General features: G+C 35.2%; 1 protein-coding gene across 2 annotated transcripts; it reads right to left on the bottom strand.

The window, feature by feature from the left end:
• Nucleotides 1–702: 702 nt before the first annotated feature.
• On the bottom strand, nucleotides 703–6,581 carry LOC113077923 (follistatin-A). 2 transcript variants are annotated; one of them, XM_026250196.1, is made up of 6 exons: nucleotides 6,383–6,581; nucleotides 4,914–5,105; nucleotides 4,443–4,661; nucleotides 3,994–4,218; nucleotides 3,418–3,648; nucleotides 703–1,811 (listed from the first exon to the last, which is right to left on the bottom strand). In XM_026250196.1, exons 1-6 carry the CDS (start codon nucleotides 6,474–6,476, stop codon nucleotides 1,723–1,725), a joined length of 1,050 nt encoding a protein of 349 aa, XP_026105981.1. In that variant the 5' UTR covers nucleotides 6,477–6,581; the 3' UTR covers nucleotides 703–1,722. The 2 variants fall into 2 exon arrangements, with proteins under 2 accessions (XP_026105981.1, XP_026105988.1); XM_026250203.1 differs by having other exon boundaries at nucleotides 703–1,834.
• Between the last annotated feature and the right edge of the window lie 12,379 nt (nucleotides 6,582–18,960).

Genomic DNA, 18,960 nt, shown 5'->3' on the forward strand with positions numbered 1-18,960 from the left:
TCTGGCCATGACACCGTTGCCTTATAAATGGTCTATATATATATATATATATATATATATATATATATATATATATATATATATATATATATATATATATATATATATAAGCTGAAAAAAAGAGCAAAGGTGCACCAGACAACTTTATGAGAAGCTTTGCATAATAGGAAAGAACAAAGTTTGGAGTCAGAAAGCATTACAGGGGCTCATTGATACGATGTGACTTTTGTAATCATGTGAGGTCAAACTCGAGCCTTTCAGCCAAAATGCAGTGCAATTTCAGCTTTATCCATAGGTAGTAGGATAGCATGCAATTGATTTTTCCGAAGACCAGAAGAACCATATGTCTGTAAAAACTTTGTAGGGAGTTGAACTGAATTGAAAGTTAAGTCCTTATGTGAATCTATTTTGGCTTGATTTAGTTGAAATTAAGTTCAATTCAAAGACCCACTAGTTGAATTGTGGGGAAAAAAAAGCTCTGCGGGTTTTCTGGCAAGTAGATTCATGATGTCAGTTAAAATGAGTTGAATGACTTTTTATATAATGGCCTTAAGGCTTCAGCAACGAAGCCAGGACACTTCAGTTACATACAAAATGAGAATTTGAATCCAATTCTTTTGCTTTTCTAATGAATGGATGGGTACATGGTATGAACTAATGGCAGAACTCAATTCTTAATAAAATCCACACCACACTGACCAATTTATAAGTATTTCTTTTTTATTGATTTCACTCTTAATATCTGTACAAATACATCAAACTTTGTATATACATATGACATTTACATAAAAAATACAAAACTATATATTTATAATTGAATTTAGTTTTTTCTTGAGATGTCTGAAAATAAAAATGCATTTTGACAACAAAGTGAAAAAGTGAATGTTTTGATACAGAGTCCTCTTTATGACCTTTTCTTTAGCTCTGCAAGAGCAATATAGAGCAGAATATTGGCAAAAACGAGACAAAGTTTGCATGGCACAGTTTTCTCAAACAAGTATCACCCACTGCTAATTTCTGCCCTATCGTCGAGAAGTCAAACTGTTGACTTGCTGTTGATGATGGACGGCATTTTGCACAAGTGAATTCTCATTGGTTTCCTATCTGAGAAACGGCTCATTTTCAATGTTATCCTGCTGCACCATATCGCAAAAACATTGAAGAACGTTCAAGAAAATCCTTTTGGTCAGTTACACTGAACTGTAAACAAAACCAGAAATATACATGTACATTAAAGAGTGATTTTTTTTCCCCTATGCATTTCCATTTTTTTCCCAATAAATAAGCACACAAGCTAACATGCATGCATGTGTGAAATAAACATCTGTGATACAGAATTGACATTGATAAGCATTTATACAGCTCAGGGAATGCAATTTACAGCTTGCAGAAGACACACTTTACATGATAGCATTTTACCACACAATAAATAACACTGCTTCTCTTTGGACAAATATATTTCTCGGTCATAAAAAAAAAAAAAAAAAAAAAAGGAAGGTAAAGGGAAAGACAACATAATTGAAAAAAAATAACATGATAGACAAGTATGCCAGACACTGTAAATGTATAAATTATAAAACAGAACACTGTATAAATAAACGTCAAGCAGACTGAACTAAATGTATACTTCTTTCTTTTTTCTCTGAAAAATAAATTAGCATACACATGTACAGTGTGGACATGATTCCTTGCCCTAGGACTGTTCCACTGGTTGATGGTGCTTTATCCATCCAGTACAGGTGATAATTGGATATAAGCCATGTAGTCCTGGTCTTCCTCATCGTCATCATCCTCCTGGTCTTCAGTAATGGCTATATGGGAGAATACACGGTAGCTGTTGCATGAATATAGACCACAACAGCGCAGAATGTACGTGAGTATTTGTCTTTACCCAAAAGCCTCTAACAATCTAGTGGGTTTTAGGCTACTTGACACTTTGACCAGGTGCTCTGGCTCCCAAAATTATGCAACAAGACGTACATAATGAAGGAAGTCAGTGGTGTGATGGGACGGGGCTGATCAGAGGCTTTAATGGCTCAGGTGTGATTGGCAGATTTCTGAATAAATACCAAAAAAGTGCTCTTGCATTCCACGAATGGCTGTTTTTTTTTTTCTTTTCTTATTTTGTGTCTTGAATCCATTACTTTGGATGCACAGGTTGTGCACCGGCTGACCGTAGCTACATGGTCAAGCAATGGTATATATAGTTCTGAGGTATATCATATATATATATATGTATATTTCCGGAAATTACATTGAAAAAAAAAAATGACAGGCAAAGCAATTAAACAAATATGCAGTCCCTCACAAACAAATAGGACAACACGACCACAGCAGAACTGCACACACAAATTCACCTAACGTTAGATGTCTAACAGCAGAGACTGAGAAAGCATTGCTCTACTAATAACACATTCTTGTCCTGCAAACTGTAAAATGCTGTAGTCATTCAAACCATGAGGTGATCATAAAGTTGGTCCCTTGAAATGACGTACATACCTTAAGGCACGAGAACAATAAGGTAAGCCAATCGTTCACATTGTTCATTTGATTCGTTGGCTAGCACAAATCGGAATGTAAGTATTCCCTCATTGATGGCAGGTCTAGCTTCATCAATTCATTCTCAAAGCTAGTGAACCATCTGTCAAAATAGGTAGTCTAAGTAACTTTTAAACAACAGCACCAATGTTACAATCACCTTATGTGAGCGTAAAGAAAAGGATTCATGTCTTTCCAAACCCTCAGAGCTATTTATGCCATAGTGCATTTGAAATAACTGATTACAGCCAAAGGCAAAATCAAACAAAAAACATAATTCATAAAACACTTACAAGATAACCATGAATGTGGAATTGACAAGCTGGTATGATTATATAAGTCTCTACGTTTACACTATAACAGAGGAAATATGAACTCAACTTGCTGGTCAATAACAGGTCAGTCTGAACTAGAATCCAAATGTCATTAACTGTAAAAGTTAGTCTGCTCATGTTTACTTGTTAGTTAATTGAAGAAAATTAATATGTCGAAGGACTCCTTGAAAGAGCTCTTTGTAACGTTTATGTATATATATATATATATATATATATATATATATATATATATATATATATATATATATATATATATATATATATATATATATATATATCTTTACATTGTATTCAGTGATTTCCATTGATTTTGTGGGTTCTTTTTTAAATATTTTTGTTTTCTTTTTTTTTTCCTTCTCAAGAAAATGCTAAATTAATGAAGCCAGCCAAAGAGGACATGCAAAGAACTTCCGATCATAAGTCCTTTCTGTAGCTTAACTCTTAGCAGCAGGAAGGGAATGAAGAGTTATTTGGAGGGGTAGGAGGTTTTGGGGAGGTGGTTGCTGGGCGTAGCATTGGATTGTCTTTTAAGATTATTACTTACAGTTGCAAGATCCTGAATGCTTAACCTCCAGGAGAACCCCCAAAGAGCAAGCGGCCTGCTTCATGGCGCACTCGCTGGGATATGTGGTGTTGTCGCTGGCACACACGGCCTCCTCCGAGCGACTTTCTGGGCATGACTCCATGCAAACTGCACAGCGCCCACGACCCATCTTAGAATCCCATAGACACTTCTTCCCCACGCTGCAATGGATATCATTGCATGACTTGGCCTCTAAAAAACCAACAGGGGACAAGAACCATCAATTTCTACTGATAACACTATTGTTTCAAACATAAAAATTCATAAAATGTATGTTGTTGTTGTGGAGAGGCTGTGGGCAAGTTGGTCTCAGTTGGTCAGCATGTTAACACACAAGACGATGTTGCCAACATCAGTAAACAATTAGACAAAAATTACTTTCCTTTGCAAGTAATAATCACAATTGGGATCGTCAGACTAATGGAACTGAATTCATTTGGGATGGGATTTCGCCATTGTTGCACTCTAAACTGAAAACAAACTCCACCATTTTAAACGTTTCTGATTCAAATGAAACAGGCAAATGTTGACACTCACTGATGCATTTGCCTTCATATGCCACACCAATGGATCTACCAAGCAAGCACGTGGCTCTTCTTAAATGGCACGCGTTGGCGTAAACAATCCCATCATTGCCACAAAGATAGCTATCTGGAGACGTGACCTCTGGGCATATGCGGTTGCACGTCACACAGTATGCGTTGTTTGTCTGGTCCACCACGCAAGTCGAACTTCCCGGACACATGACATCATGGCACGCCTCTGTGAGGATGAAAAGGGAAGACAGAATGATACCGTTTTACCTGTTTTTTTTTTTTCTTCATTTTCACAACCAATGTTTCCCCAAATTATTATTTAGTGTATTTTAGCACTGTAAAATACTGAAGGACTGGATACACCTGCTAAAATCTCTCTCTCTCAAGGTTAGACAGTAATCACACTTGCATTATTGTAAAACTTTTGTGTGGAAGCAGTGTGTTACCTACTTTTGCATTTGCCTTGATACTGCACCTCCAGATCCGGGTGCCCTTTGCATTTGGATTTCAAAAGGGCACATTCATCTCTGTATGTTTTCCCATCTGAGCCGCACACCGACCCCTTCCAGGTGATGTTAGAGCAGTCTGGGGCGCAGACGCAGCGAGGCTTACTCCTCCTGTTCATTTTACATTTCTTCCCAGGGCCACAGTCCACATTATCACATGTCTCTAAAATTCAGTCACACAGGAACATGACATGTAAAGCCGCTGTATTTTTATTGTACATTAATATTACTAATCTATGTTTGTTTGACTTTATTTATATTAAAGTAAGGATGGGGGCATGACCACTGAAGTACAGTAGCTTTTCGTTATTATTTACACTTTTGAAATATGCATGTAATATGTTTTTATGACTTATATAAAATCAACATATGCTATTAGAGGTTTCCACTTGAACAAACGAACATGGGATTCTACCTTTACAAGGTATGCAGTTTGGAGCCCCGCCATTGAAGATCATCCACCTGAATAATGTGCTATTTGGCACATCTTCCTCAGTCCAAGATGTGCCGAGCCTCCCACTCCGGCAGCATTCCTCTCGACTCATCCCAGGCATGTAGAGGACCTGACATCTCCCGTTCTTGCCTTGTTGGAGCCAGCAGTTACCAGCTGTAGAAAAAAAAAGAACCAGTCGTATTAAAGTCTGAAGCCAATGACCCAGACACAACACGTGCAGCCTGTATTAGCTGGAGCTCTCCTGCTCCCCCTCCCCCGCTGTATTTTGTCTGATTTTTCCCAACGTGATGCGACTATTTTACACTTGCATGCCTTCGGCCAGACAACTCAAGGGCTTCGGAGCTGCTGGGGAATATGCTTTTCCTGTCGTCGAATATGTTAAGACCGTGCAGAGATTTATTGTCTTGAAGTAAGTGCCAGATTGACAGCCTCGTACCTATTTAAACAATGTGCATGGCAGTCTAGACTCCAGTTCCTCGAGCGCTCTGTGCCAACTGTCTGCGCTCATCACGTTTCAGCACACTGACAGCATTCCAAACGCTGCTTTTACAACACAAACGCATTTATCCACTGCTTAGAATAAGAATCAGACATTTTTTGAACTGTCGGGTCAACCCTGAGGGGAATTAGTCGTGTTTATGTATTAAATTAGGCATTCGCGCCGGGGATACCACGCGCCAGACGATCCAATTAAATCGTACAGTCACGCGAGCTTCATCAAACTTTGTTCTAAAAAATTATCTTGCCGTTTTGATGACGGATGTGCAAAGCGATTCTATTAATAAAGTGCATAAAAATTATACACATTTTTAAAAATTCATTAATTCCACGGATTTTTGGAAAACCAGACGAGGTAGACAGTGTCTAATTTCACTACCTATTTAAGAAAAATACAATCCAATGTCTAATCATAAAGGATGATTGACTGTGCGCTAAATATGCATTTATACAAAACACTCATTCTTCACATTATTGCTAGACAGTAATACAATCATATTTATAGGCTATTATTTTTTATTATTAATATTTTCAAGATGAATCTCGGTGTCCTATTATTTTGCCAATATTGTGCATTTATCTTAGATAACGCTAAAATGCTCTGTTACAATTTTCATCTGTTAATTTAGCATAGTAAATTCTGGATAGTTCCCCCCCTTTAAATAATGGTGCATGTAAAGGACGCACCTGTCTCGAGGACACCAATGCAGGCGTGAGCCAAGAACAAAACTTTATAGTTGTCTTGTATTTAAGCAGGTCCCTTCATTCTAAAGGATTAACGTTACTTTAATTCTAAATGAATTGCTGACTCATATCTAAAGCATGTCAAAAAAATTATTTAGAAGAAACAAATACATTAACACACTCACTCACACACAAAAAAGATAGAAAGAGAAAAAGAAAGAAAGAAAAGAAAGAAAAAGTGGACTCACCTTGCACTTTTTGATCTTCAGTCAAATAACAGAGCCATAAGAGTAATAAAATCATTCTCGAGTGGAGCAGCTGTCGCTTTAGCATCCTTTGCATGGTTAAAGAGAGAAAGAGTATCTAGACGAGCAGTGCAAAAGTAATCTTCTTACTCAGGCAGTGCTGAATGAACGCTGCTCTCAGAGTGCCACCTCTTTTTAAGTGTATAAGGGGTCTCAGGCCGACTGTCTGTGGTGTGGGCGGTCTTCCTCTCCATGGGGGTGGGGAGAAAGAGTCCCCCCCCCCACCCCCAAAGGTCTTTCAATCCAAATCAGGTGACATAGTTGGTTGAAACTTTCTCTTGCCGCTAAATCACTTCTGTTTTGCTGAATACCAAGTCGCAGGAGGCATAAATAAAAAATGGCCCAGTTTGTAGACTATTCTGTAATATGGATCACAACTGACCAGGCGTGGATGAGACTGGTCCAGTTGCCCAGGAAAACAACATTTTGACATAAGCAAACAGCATATTCAATCCCACCCTAAAAAAAAAACAGGAAAAAAAAAACATTCCAATGACTATTGTGATTTTAGTATAAAAAAAATTGAACGCGTTAGGTGTATGATTAGACATAAAGGCTCTCTAACCGGATATGAATTACAAATTTTACTGCGCATTGATAGCCTGCCAGTGTCACCACAAACCATTGCCGAGATGGGAAATTGCACAAGTTTCTAGGCCATGACAGGTCTGATTAACAGTAGAGGGTGTTCATTTAATACAAGGTTACTGCTGAAAGGTGATCTGCGCAAGAAGACAATGGATTACAGAATAAAGGAGAAAAAGACTTTTATTAGACAAGACAGGTGTTGTTGTTTCCCTCCGGGAACACAATCTATATCCCATTCAATTTCCGAACGGCGGTGGCGCAAGGCAGACTACACGGAATTCATTTCCATAGAAGTGAGACACGCGAGACTGACTGGACGATTTTCTCTCTGTGGCGGAGGTGCACGTGCGACCTCTTCTGCAAGAGGCTTGAAACGCACAAATCAGTGCACATCCGCCAAGATCAATTATCGCATGCTGTTTAGAGAGAGGGAGTGTCGTAGCGAACGTTCTTTCGAAGTATCTTTTTTTCCCACTTGTTTCGACTTTAATAATTCCATTTTATTTTATTTGCATTTGGCAAAACCAATCATTATTATACAACAAATGTGTGTATAATAATTGCGAGGAATCGCAAATGATTCTACACTTTCTGTATAAATATTGTTAAGCCTTTTTATTTTTCCATCAAATCATGGGTGGCTTTAATTATACTGCGCATAACCCAATAATTATAGAACGTATGAATTTCCGATTATAAAGATAATTCACATGGTGCAAAACAGCCGGTATGAGGAAACTGGAGGAAGCCCACAAGATCAGATTAAAGTTTATTAGTAGCCTATCAGATCGGTGTTATTTTTATTATGTTGCATAATAATGATTATGTTTGCCATCCAGCAATGGTGCGTTTTTATTTTCAATAATTTTTCAACTTTAACTTCACTTTTAATAGTGGACGTTAAATATTGTAACTCTAGAAGAGCATATTGTAGCCTTGTGGTTAACTTTTGGCATTGACCATACTAACTACAAAACGTTTCCCATGACTTTGTCAGTGACCTAATTTAAATATGAGTATTATCTGCATTTGATTAGTGTGACATAAAATCTCAAGGTCTGATTAAAGCATGTAATACCTTTAGTTTAAGCCAGGAAATGTTAAATCTACAGGTCTTAGTTTCACCTGTCTGTTACAATGTGAGCCAGCCGGATAACAGCAACGATGACTGTGAGGGTTTCATTACAAGTTCATTGGCTGCAGAGTTTGACCGTGTCATGTGTTGAACTTCGAGGCAACTGCTTGGTTTCAAATATAAGTATCCAAAACAAAATCCCCAATTGTTTGTTCTTCTTCCACCCCCCCCCCCCCCCCTTTTTTTCACAGTATCATTAACTGTCTGCTTATTTAATCCCTCTTGGTTTTTAATAAATTATATTTGGTCGATAGAATATTTTGTTGATGTTCTTACTGCCAAGATGATGTCCTGTGTTCCCAGATCATACGCTAAATTATAAATAAATATAGCCTGTCGTTATTATAAAGCCTAAGCGTTATTAAAATATTGTGGAAACCAAAGTAAATAAAAAAATTACTTATGATAAACTTTATAGCTGGAGTTACATTTGTTGGTTTAGTGAAAAAAATTAAGTGAGTTGTGGAAGACAGGATTATTATTATTATTGTTGTTGTTGTTGTTGTTGTTATTTTAAAGTAATACACTTCCTGAAAATGCTTAATTTAATTAATTCTATAGTTTTTCATAATAGGCATATTTATTGGGGGTAACGTTCAAAGGGTATCTTGTTCTTGTATCTTTTTACCATGTTGTCTTACATTATAAATTATATGGTGACATCTAGCGGCAGTGCAGTGCTTGTACATATGTTGCTTTATGCTGAAGAACATGGGCTGCGTTTCTCAATAGCATCGTGCGGTAAGTTGTTTGTAGAGGCCATTGGTGACACTGGATCTATCTAAATAGGCTTACGATGCTTTGGGAAACGCAGCCATAGACATCATAACATGGCTTTGGAATTATTTGACAGTAAATCACAAAATTAGATGATAAAAGATAAATAAATGAAAGCACCTATGATCAGATCTGGAACAGAATATATTAGTCATGTCTCCAGTATCCACTAGATTGCTTCCTAAATACCAAAAACTGGTTTTAAAAGTCCCGTTCTTCGTTATCCCATGTTTTAAACTTCGTGTGTAATGTTGTTAGAGTATAACGAATATATGTACAATTCTGAAGCTCAAAATTCAATGGCAAGCGAGATATTTTATGTAACAGAATTCGCCGACAAAAAACGACCCGTTTGGAATAATATATATATTTGTTTTTTTAACCCGTTTGGACTAATTTTTTTTTTTTTTTTTTTTTTTTGACCCGTTTGGACTAAATCCCTCTAGTTCCTGCAGTAATGACGTCACTAAAACAGTTTTTTGACTAACATCTGCCCAGATGAATAAACAAAAAGGGGGCTTGCTCTTGTTGCGCTCCAACGGTGAAGAAGGAAGAGTTGCGTTTGTGTTTGCCATGTCGGTGAAACGCTGTTATTTTCATCTCGGAGACCAATCATCTTTGTTTGGGCTTCCCAGGGACGCTGTGCTTAGAGATCAATGGTTATAATTTATGTTTAACTCGGTTCCCGAAGATTATAATCCACATGTAAAACTATGTGCAGCACATTTTGCTGAGGACAGCTTGCTGTGAAAAACTTCCTCAATCTCAATCAGTTTAATGCCGGATTCGCACAAAGATTATTCTTGAAAGATGGAGCAGTTCCCTCTTTGTCTGGAGAAGGCGTTGTTTATTGACCACAACCGGTAAGTGTATTTTATTATTTAAGTTGGTGCGTTTAACAGTTTCTGTAACTTATTACACAAATGCCAATGCTGTTTAGCTTTGTTAACAAGATGGTAGGGCTGTGCAAAAAAAACGAATGCGATTTTCATGCGCATCTCGTCAGTAAAAAACGCTCCTGTGATTAGAAGTACCTCTCCAGCACTTGTTCAGATCAGGATTGCCAGGATTTCAAAACAAATCATGCCCACTTGCTTCTCAAAACTACCCCAGTGGCGTTTCTTTTACTACCATGGTTTCCAGGAGGGCAGCTTGCTGTAAGCTGGTGTCAAATCACAACACAGGAACAGCTGGCACAATCAGAACTCATTACTATTTCTGAAGTAGAGACTTCATAGAACAAGGAAGTCATCAGCCCGTTTTTATCTTTTACTGTCTATGGTTTTTATGACAATGAATACAGCGGTATAAAGATAGGTGAATTGTGTGAAAAATACTGTGTTTTTTACACGTGAAACATGAACACATGTTATATTGGACACTGTAAATACAATCAAAGCTTCAAAAAAGCCCGAAAAAAGGGACCTTTAATACAGGCACATGGAACAAGTATAAATCACTTTTACAAAGCATGTGGCTTTTTAAACCAATCAAAACAAACAAAATGTTTTGAAACAAATTGTTCTGTAAATAAATAATCGCTAAAGCGCCTGAAAAGGTAAAAAGGTCAAGATGAGAGTTATGGTTCCCATATGCTGTTTAGTATAATTTAGGCTTTCTTCTGAACATTTAATAGAATATTGTGTCTATAACAGACTTGCATACACTTAAGGAACAGTGCTTCAGGAAACATTGTTATTTTGAATCTAAAACTTTGAGAAACGACAGATAATTAAAATACTGGGCAAAAGAGTTTAAACAGCGGAACAATACCAAGTGTATTATTATTATTATTTATATATATATATATATATATATATATATATATATATATATATATATATATATAAAGACTTGCTAGAAAAAAAAAAAAAGGTTCTGGATGTTCTTGTGCTCTCTGCACACATTTTTCAATAATTTCACAACACAGCCCATACAGTTCAGGATCATTTAGGTAGTTTTTTGTTTTGTTTGTTTGCTTACTACCTAAATGATCCTGAACTGCATAAATGATAGGAATGATTGGAATATTTGATATCTGATTGTCTTTGGCTGAGCAATTCTGTTGTTTTGCCTTGAGACAAAAAGTATGCAGTATAAGCAGTTTAAACCCAATAACAACCTTTGGAATGTGACAGTTCAGGAGAGAAATGACTGAAGACAAGACGTAAACCCTAACAAGCTGTTATTTGCAACTGTACACAGTGTTCAAAAGCATTTATTAAGCAGCTAGTTAATGATAGTTAATAATAGTTTCAAAGCCCTTTTAAAATCTGTGGCAGCTAATTCCTTATTAATGCATTAAAATGTATGTAGAAAATCTATTGGCACTCATACACAGCAGTTAGAACAATGAACTATATTACTTGAAGGAATAATTGTTCTGATAATTAATAATAGTAAATGCAACTATTTATTAAACATTTTTGGAAATCATGTTATCATACAGCCTAAAAGTCACTTAAAAGCACTCGGGAAAATGAGTGTGTAGTTCATTTGCTAAGTTCCTCTTGAGCCATACCAGAGCAGATAGCAGCCAGTGAGTATACTGTGCATCATAAAGAGGCAATGCCTCATAATGTCCAATTCTTTTTTCACAGTAATAAATAGTGTTAGTAAGATTATTAACGGACTCTGCACTCAAGTAAAACCATAGGTCAACATCAGTGAGAGATCAGCTGAAAACCCAATATACCAGTGGAGCGTAAACAGGGAAACAAACCAAGTCCACTTCCAGACAGGTGCACTAGAACACAAAAAACAAAACCAGTTCCGAGAACACCATCTAGTGGATGGTACACAAGTCTTCTCTCCACAGATGTCACTTAAGTTTTTTTATTACCGTACCTCTGAATATATACTTACAAAATATTGTATAATTATTTTTAAATGTAATATTATTTAAATCTAAAACATTTTTTTTGTAACATATTAAAAGTATATCAGTGTAAAAGCATATGTCAATCGGGTCTTAGATTTGGTCAGCTTAAATGGTAGAATTGGTCAAAAGCACCCTTTCATTTTGTAACATAAACATGATGTCCACAGGTGGTACATGTTATATATGCTACGTTCATTTTTTTATGTGATTAAAATTGTCAAGCCACCATATAAAGTAGGGCGGGGATAAACAATAATTTATTAAACGATTAATCTAGCGATAATTTTTTCGATGCATCGATTAATCTAACGATTATTTTTTTCAGACCGATTCGATTTCGATTATCTCCCCATTAATTAACTACTAACAATTTATGCATGTTGATTTACATATCTGAATGAAAAACATGAATTCCTTAACATTGCAATATGTTTATTGCTCTTAAAATTACAAAATAAAAAAATAAAAGAAAATAACAACAACTTGATGTCTAGCATTCAATAAAAATACTTGTCACCCAAAATACTTGTTTAGAGCAATTGAAAGAATACAGTAACCAATGTTAAGCTTTTAACATTTTGACTTTAAGCTAATACAGAGAGTGCTTTTCCAAAAATAAAAATTAAAAAAAAATAATTAACAGTGACATGCATTTAGCAAGATAATATAATTTAATTTACCTGGCCTATCACTTGAAGCAAATATCAAACCCTTCTTAAAAGTTTATGTTTAAAGAGCCAGATGCTGTAACGTTATCCTAGGCGTGTTCTCCTTTTATTTTTAATTTGTATACTGTTTGAATGACAGTTTGGTAAATCTGTTGTTGGTCAAATATCCTTGGTACATTATCAGAGCAGGAGATGTTCACATTAATATCATGTAATTTACTTTTCTATGATAATTGGTTGATATACCAGAAGAGAGGCTAGCCTCCTCTGCAATGTTTCTCTTCTCAACACTCCTCAGCGCTGAAAGTGAACACTCGATGCTGATTGGGTATTTTCTTCTTCTTCTTTTTTTTTTTTTTTAACCAACGGTGGCACTAGTGCTCAGTTCTCCCTCGGCCTCCCCTTCTTTATTATTTGGCTGTTGTAATTACAACAGCAGATTCGGCACATTCGCAATGGAATAGTTGAACGTTCCAACTTCAGTGACATATGTATTACGGCTGTGAAATTACAAACAAAAAATACACATTCTGAGACATGAACTGAAATGAATTGTGAATTTTATTAACATTAAATCGCCTCCCATTTTCACCTCAAAACGTTTGGGAAGCTGTGCCTCCCCTGTCGTATTGTATTGCATGTTTGTGCATTTGGGGTTGGAGCAAAGAAGGGAGAGTTGTGTGTTTATTCATCTTCTTCTTTTGGGTTTATAGTGGGTTGCAAACCAAACTGAATGATTCCTGTTTCTCAAGTAATCCCTATATACTTCCTCTTAACCCACTCATTTGTTTTCATATATTTGGACCATAAACCTGGATTATGTTTCTGTATAATGCGTTATGTTTGGATAAGATTTGAATGTCCGGACCCACTTTATATTACTGTATATATACTGTTGACCCATACTTTACACCTTAACCCACCCTTAAACTTACCCATACCTCCAACCCTCTCCCTGACCTTACCCCATCCCACCTCGATAGCAGCAAAAGTGTTTTACAATACAATATGAACATAATAAGTACATTGTACTTATTTTTTTATGTAAGTACATAGTAGTTAAGGCCACCTAATATAAAGTGGGACCGAATGTCCTTTTCGTAAATGTGTAAAAATGACTTGTTCCCTCCTGTTGTTAGTGATTGTAGTTCTCTTTATGCACCTTTGTACTTCATGATGTTTACCTGTTTGACATGAGTCCAAATATGTCTGCCATTTCATATTGCATGCTTTTAATATCAGATGATTTCCTTCTGTTCTGCTGAGTGCAATATTTATACTTGGACTGTCGATCTTCAAAGGGCTCTGAACCACGGCTCTGTGTAGTAAATTCTGCTTCATCTGAGATCACGTGAAAATACCACATTTAATAACGTTTTAACTCCAAACACACTTCATAATGGCAGTCGAGTGTTTGAAATAAATCATTCTGTGAGCTGATGTGGCTTCCTACACAGAATAAGTCACGCAACATATTTCATAGTATTCTAAGCATGGCTATGTCAGTTATTATATATATATATATATATATATATATATATATATATATATATATATATATATATATATATATATATATATATATATATATATATATATATATACAGTACAGACCAAAAGTTTGGAAACATTCCTATTTTTAATTTTTTTGAAAGAAGTTTCTTCTGGTCATCAAGCCTGCATTTATTTGATCAAAAATAAAGACATTTTTTTATTTTGTGATATATTATTACAATTTAAAATAATGTTTTTAAAATTTATTATACTTTAAATTATAATTTATTTCTGTGATGCAAAGCTGAATTTTTAGGATCATTATCGCATGATCCCTTTAGAAATCATTCTAATATGATGATTCATTATCAAAGTTGGAAACAGTTCTGCTGCTTAATATTTTTTCAGAACATGTGATACTTTTATAGGATACTTTGATGAATAAAAAGTAAAAAAAAAAAAAAAAGAAGCTATGTTTTTAAAATATAAATATTTTGTAATAACAATGTACACTGGTCAGTAATTTGGGGTCAGTAATTTTTTTTCTTTCTTTTTTTTTAAATAAAATCAATACTTTTATTGAGCAAGGATGTGTTAAATTGATAAAAAGTGTTAGTAAAGAAAATATATTATTAGAATATATATTATTAGAATTTTTATTTTTATTGTGAATAAATGTAGTTATTTTTAACCTTTTATTCATCAAATATATTAGACAGCAGAACTGTTTCCAACACTCATAATAAATCAGAATATTAGAATGATTTCTAAATAATCATGTGATAGACTGGATGTTACATGTGACACTGAAGAATGGAGTAATGATGCTGAAAATTCAGCTTTGCATCACAGGAATATTTTTTTTTAAAGTATATTCAAATAGAAAACTATTATTTTAAGTTGTAATAATATTTCACAATATTACTGTTTTTTTCTATATTTTTGATCAAATACATGCAGGCTTGATGAGCAGAAGAAACTTCTTTCAAAAACATTAAAAATAGTAATGTTTCCAAACTTTTGGTCTGTACTGTATATATAATATATATATAAAACAGATAAACCAAATTTCGTCATAGTCATGAGTTTATTAGTCACGTTGTTTATTAATGGAATCAGTTGAATCTTCTGTTTATTCGGTTACAGCTAGAGGAATTTCCTGGGTTTCTTCTGTGAGGTTTATTTGAATGGCCTCCTGATCACAGAACCGTGCTTCACTGAAAGATACGCATGACAATCGCAGCTTCTGCCTAATCGTGATTTATCGCCTCCTCGCGAATTTAATTTAGATTAATCGTGCTGCCCTAGTGATAATTAATCTCTGACTAATTTGGTTCTTTAAACACATTTGCATATTTGATTAAAATATCTGCATTTAGTTGTCTAAGATTAGCTACTGCGTGTTCTCGTGTTTCCTGTAAAGGGCAGATGTATCAGATGACACCATCTGATCAGCAATGCAGCAATTGGCTGGTTGCAAGACAGCAATGTAATGAAATCTTATAATTTAAAAAAGACACCTAATTTATATTGACGATTTCTACTATTTTTACAGGCTTTAATTTTTTTATTTCAGTATTATAATTAGTAATTCATATAATTTTTTATCTTTGAAGCAGATTTGTTGTGAGATATATATATATATATATATATATATATATATATATATATATATATATATATATATATATATATATATATATATATATACACACACACACATATGTATATGTACAGTATTGTTCAAAATAATAGCAGTACAATGTGACTAACCAGAATAATCAAGGTTTTTCGTATATTTTTTTATTGCTACGTGGCAAACAAGTTACCAGTAGGTTCAGTAGATTCTCAGAAAACAAATGAGACCCAGCATTCATGATATGCACGCTCTTAAGGCTGTGTTAATTGGGCAATTAGTTGAATTAGTTGAAAGGGGTGTGTTCAAAAAAATAGCAGTGTGGCATTCAATCACTGAGGTCATCAATTTTGTGAAGAAACAGGTGTGAATCAGGTGGCCCCTATTTAAGGATGAAGCCAACACTTGTTGAACATGCATTTGAAAGCTGAGGAAAATGGGTCGTTCAAGACATTGTTCAGAAGAACAGCGTACTTTGATTAAAAAGTTGATTAGAGAGGGGAAAACCTATAAAGAGGTGCAAAAAATGATAGGCTGTTCAGCTAAAATGATCTCCAATGCCTTAAAATGGAGAGCAAAACCAGAGAGACGTGGAAGAAAACGGAAGACAACCATCAAAATGGATAGAAGAATAACCAGAATGGCAAAGGCTCAGCCAATGATCACCTCCAGGATGATCAAAGACAGTCTGGAGTTACCTGTAAGTACTGTGACAGTTAGAAGACGTCTGTGTGAAGCTAATCTATTTTCAAGAATCCCCCGCAAAGTCCCTCTGTTAAAAAAAAAGGCATGTGCAGGAGAGGTTACAATTTGCCAAAGAACACATCAACTGGCCTAAAGAGAAATGGAGGAACATTTTGTGGACTGATGAGAGTAAAATTGTTCTTTTTGGGTCCAAGGGCCACAGGCAGTTTGTGAGACGACCCCCAAACTCTGAATTCAAGCCACAGTACACAGTGAAGACAGTGAAGCATGGAGGTGCAAGCATCATGATATGGGCATGTTTCTCCTACTATGGTGTTGGGCCTATTTATCGCATACCAGGGATCATGGATCAGTTTGCATATGTTAAAATACTTGAAGAGGTCATGTTGCCCTATGCTGAAGAGGACATGCCCTTGAAATGGTTGTTTCAACAAGACAATGACCCAAAACACACTAGTAAACGGGCAAAGTCTTGGTTCCAAACCAACAAAATTAATGTTATGGAGTGGCCAGCCCAATCTCCAGACCTTAATCCAATTGAGAACTTGTGGGGTGATATCAAAAATGCTGTTTCTGAAGCAAAACCAAGAAATGTGAATGAATTGTGGAATGTTGTTAAAGAATCATGGAGTGGAATAACAGCTGAGAGGTGCCACAAGTTGGTTGACTCCATGCCACACAGATGTCAAGCAGTTTTAAAAAACTGTGGTCATACAACTAAATATTAGTTTAGTGATTCACAGGATTGCTAAATCCCAGAAAAAAAAAAATGTTTGTACAAAATAGTTTTGAGTTTGTACAGTCAAAGGTAGACACTGCTATTTTTTTGAACACACCCCTTTCAACTAATTGCCCAATTGCACAGCCTTAAGAGCGTGCATATCATGAATGCTGGGTCTTGTTTGTTTTCTGACAATCTACTGAACCTACTGGTAACTTGTTTGCCACGTAGCAATAAAAAATATACTAAAAACCTTGATTATTCTGGTTAGTCACATTGTACTGCTATTATTTTGAACAATACTGTATATGTACTGTGTATGTAAACATGGATTATCATATGTTTACTTCAGATTCCGGTAACACTTAATAATGGTCCGTTGTTAATAAGTAACTACGCAGGAAGTAATAGGTAGTACTACATTAACACTTAACTTAATACTTAACACTTAACTTAACTAATATAGAAGCAAGATTAACTAAGCAGTAAGTAATAGCTCATTTAGGACATAGGTAGTTCCTTATTAGTTATTTGATAATTACTAAAGAAAAATATCGTCATTGAGAACTACTTTGGAACTATGGCCAACTAATGAAGAATAACTAATTAATTACTAATCACAACAGCTACGTCTATAAAGTGAACAATTAGCTTCTTTATGGAAATGTATATATATATATATATATATATATATATATATATATATATATAGCCTATCCATATGATATATTTTATGAGCTCCATTAAGTTCAATGTCTCCAACTCTAATAACTTTAACGTTAGTGATATTATGCTGGGAGGGCTTCTCTTTAGGAAGTGACAATAAATATTCATGTTCTCTTGTCAAAACATATTTGCATCCTTCATGAAAACATTGACTGCATTTATAGTGTGAAGCACAAAACAACATCTTCCAGATTACAATGTGTCTGGTAGAATATCACTAGTTCCTCACAGAAATATATGGCTGTACAGTATGTGTCAGATAATTTTATTGTAAATTACTTGCTTCGATATCAGTTAATAGTATTAAGTTAAGTGTTAATGTAGTACTACCTATTACTTCCTGCGTAGTTACTTATGAACAACGGACCATTATTTTAAAGTGTTACCCAGATTGCTTTAAAGAGAAGTATTTTTTTTTCCTGTTTATGCCCAAGATAGGAAGTAATTGGGGAAAATGGTCCCTATGGGTAAAAAGTTGTTTTTCCTCCAAATAAACACTACATAATGTCAAGATAAATTTTTGTTGTAACTATGGACTATGTTGACGAGTGATGTAGAAGTATTGCACTTAATATTACAGCTTACGCTAGTGATGTACCTGAGAGAAAACAGATTTTACAGTAAGACATCCTATTTTCAGCAAGAAAAAGTGTTTTAAAGCTTGTTGCTTTGAAGAACATCACAATTATATATGATATGAGAATATTCAATTCAAACTTATTTTTATAACCCTTTTCACAATACACATCGTTTCAAAGCCGCTTTACAGAAAATGCATGTGTCTACATTACAAAGCACAAGTGAATGTGTCCACGTAATGGTCATTTCACAAATGAACAGTTCAAGATAATAGAATCATACAGTTAGTTAACGTGAATTAATTTTAGGCAGAAGCTCATTGGAGCGATTATTACAGATGTGATCATAATGATTACAATACAGAGAAATTTTGGCAGGTGTGCGTGTTGATTCAAGCTGGCGTCATATGGGGTCCTTGCAGGGGTTGGCATCATCTCTTCACAGGTGTTGGGTCATCTGAAGTGGGCATCCCGAAGTAGGAACAAAAAGACAAATGGAAAATAATTAGCGTAGCTGATGTTTATAACATTTTACGCAAAAACAACAACAACAAATATGTATATGTTTGGGACTTATCTAATCTATCTGGGAACAAGGGTGAGATTGAGATT

This window comes from Carassius auratus, chromosome 5 (genome assembly GCF_003368295.1).
Source record: "Carassius auratus strain Wakin chromosome 5, ASM336829v1, whole genome shotgun sequence".
Lineage (NCBI taxonomy): Eukaryota > Metazoa > Chordata > Actinopteri > Cypriniformes > Cyprinidae > Carassius > Carassius auratus.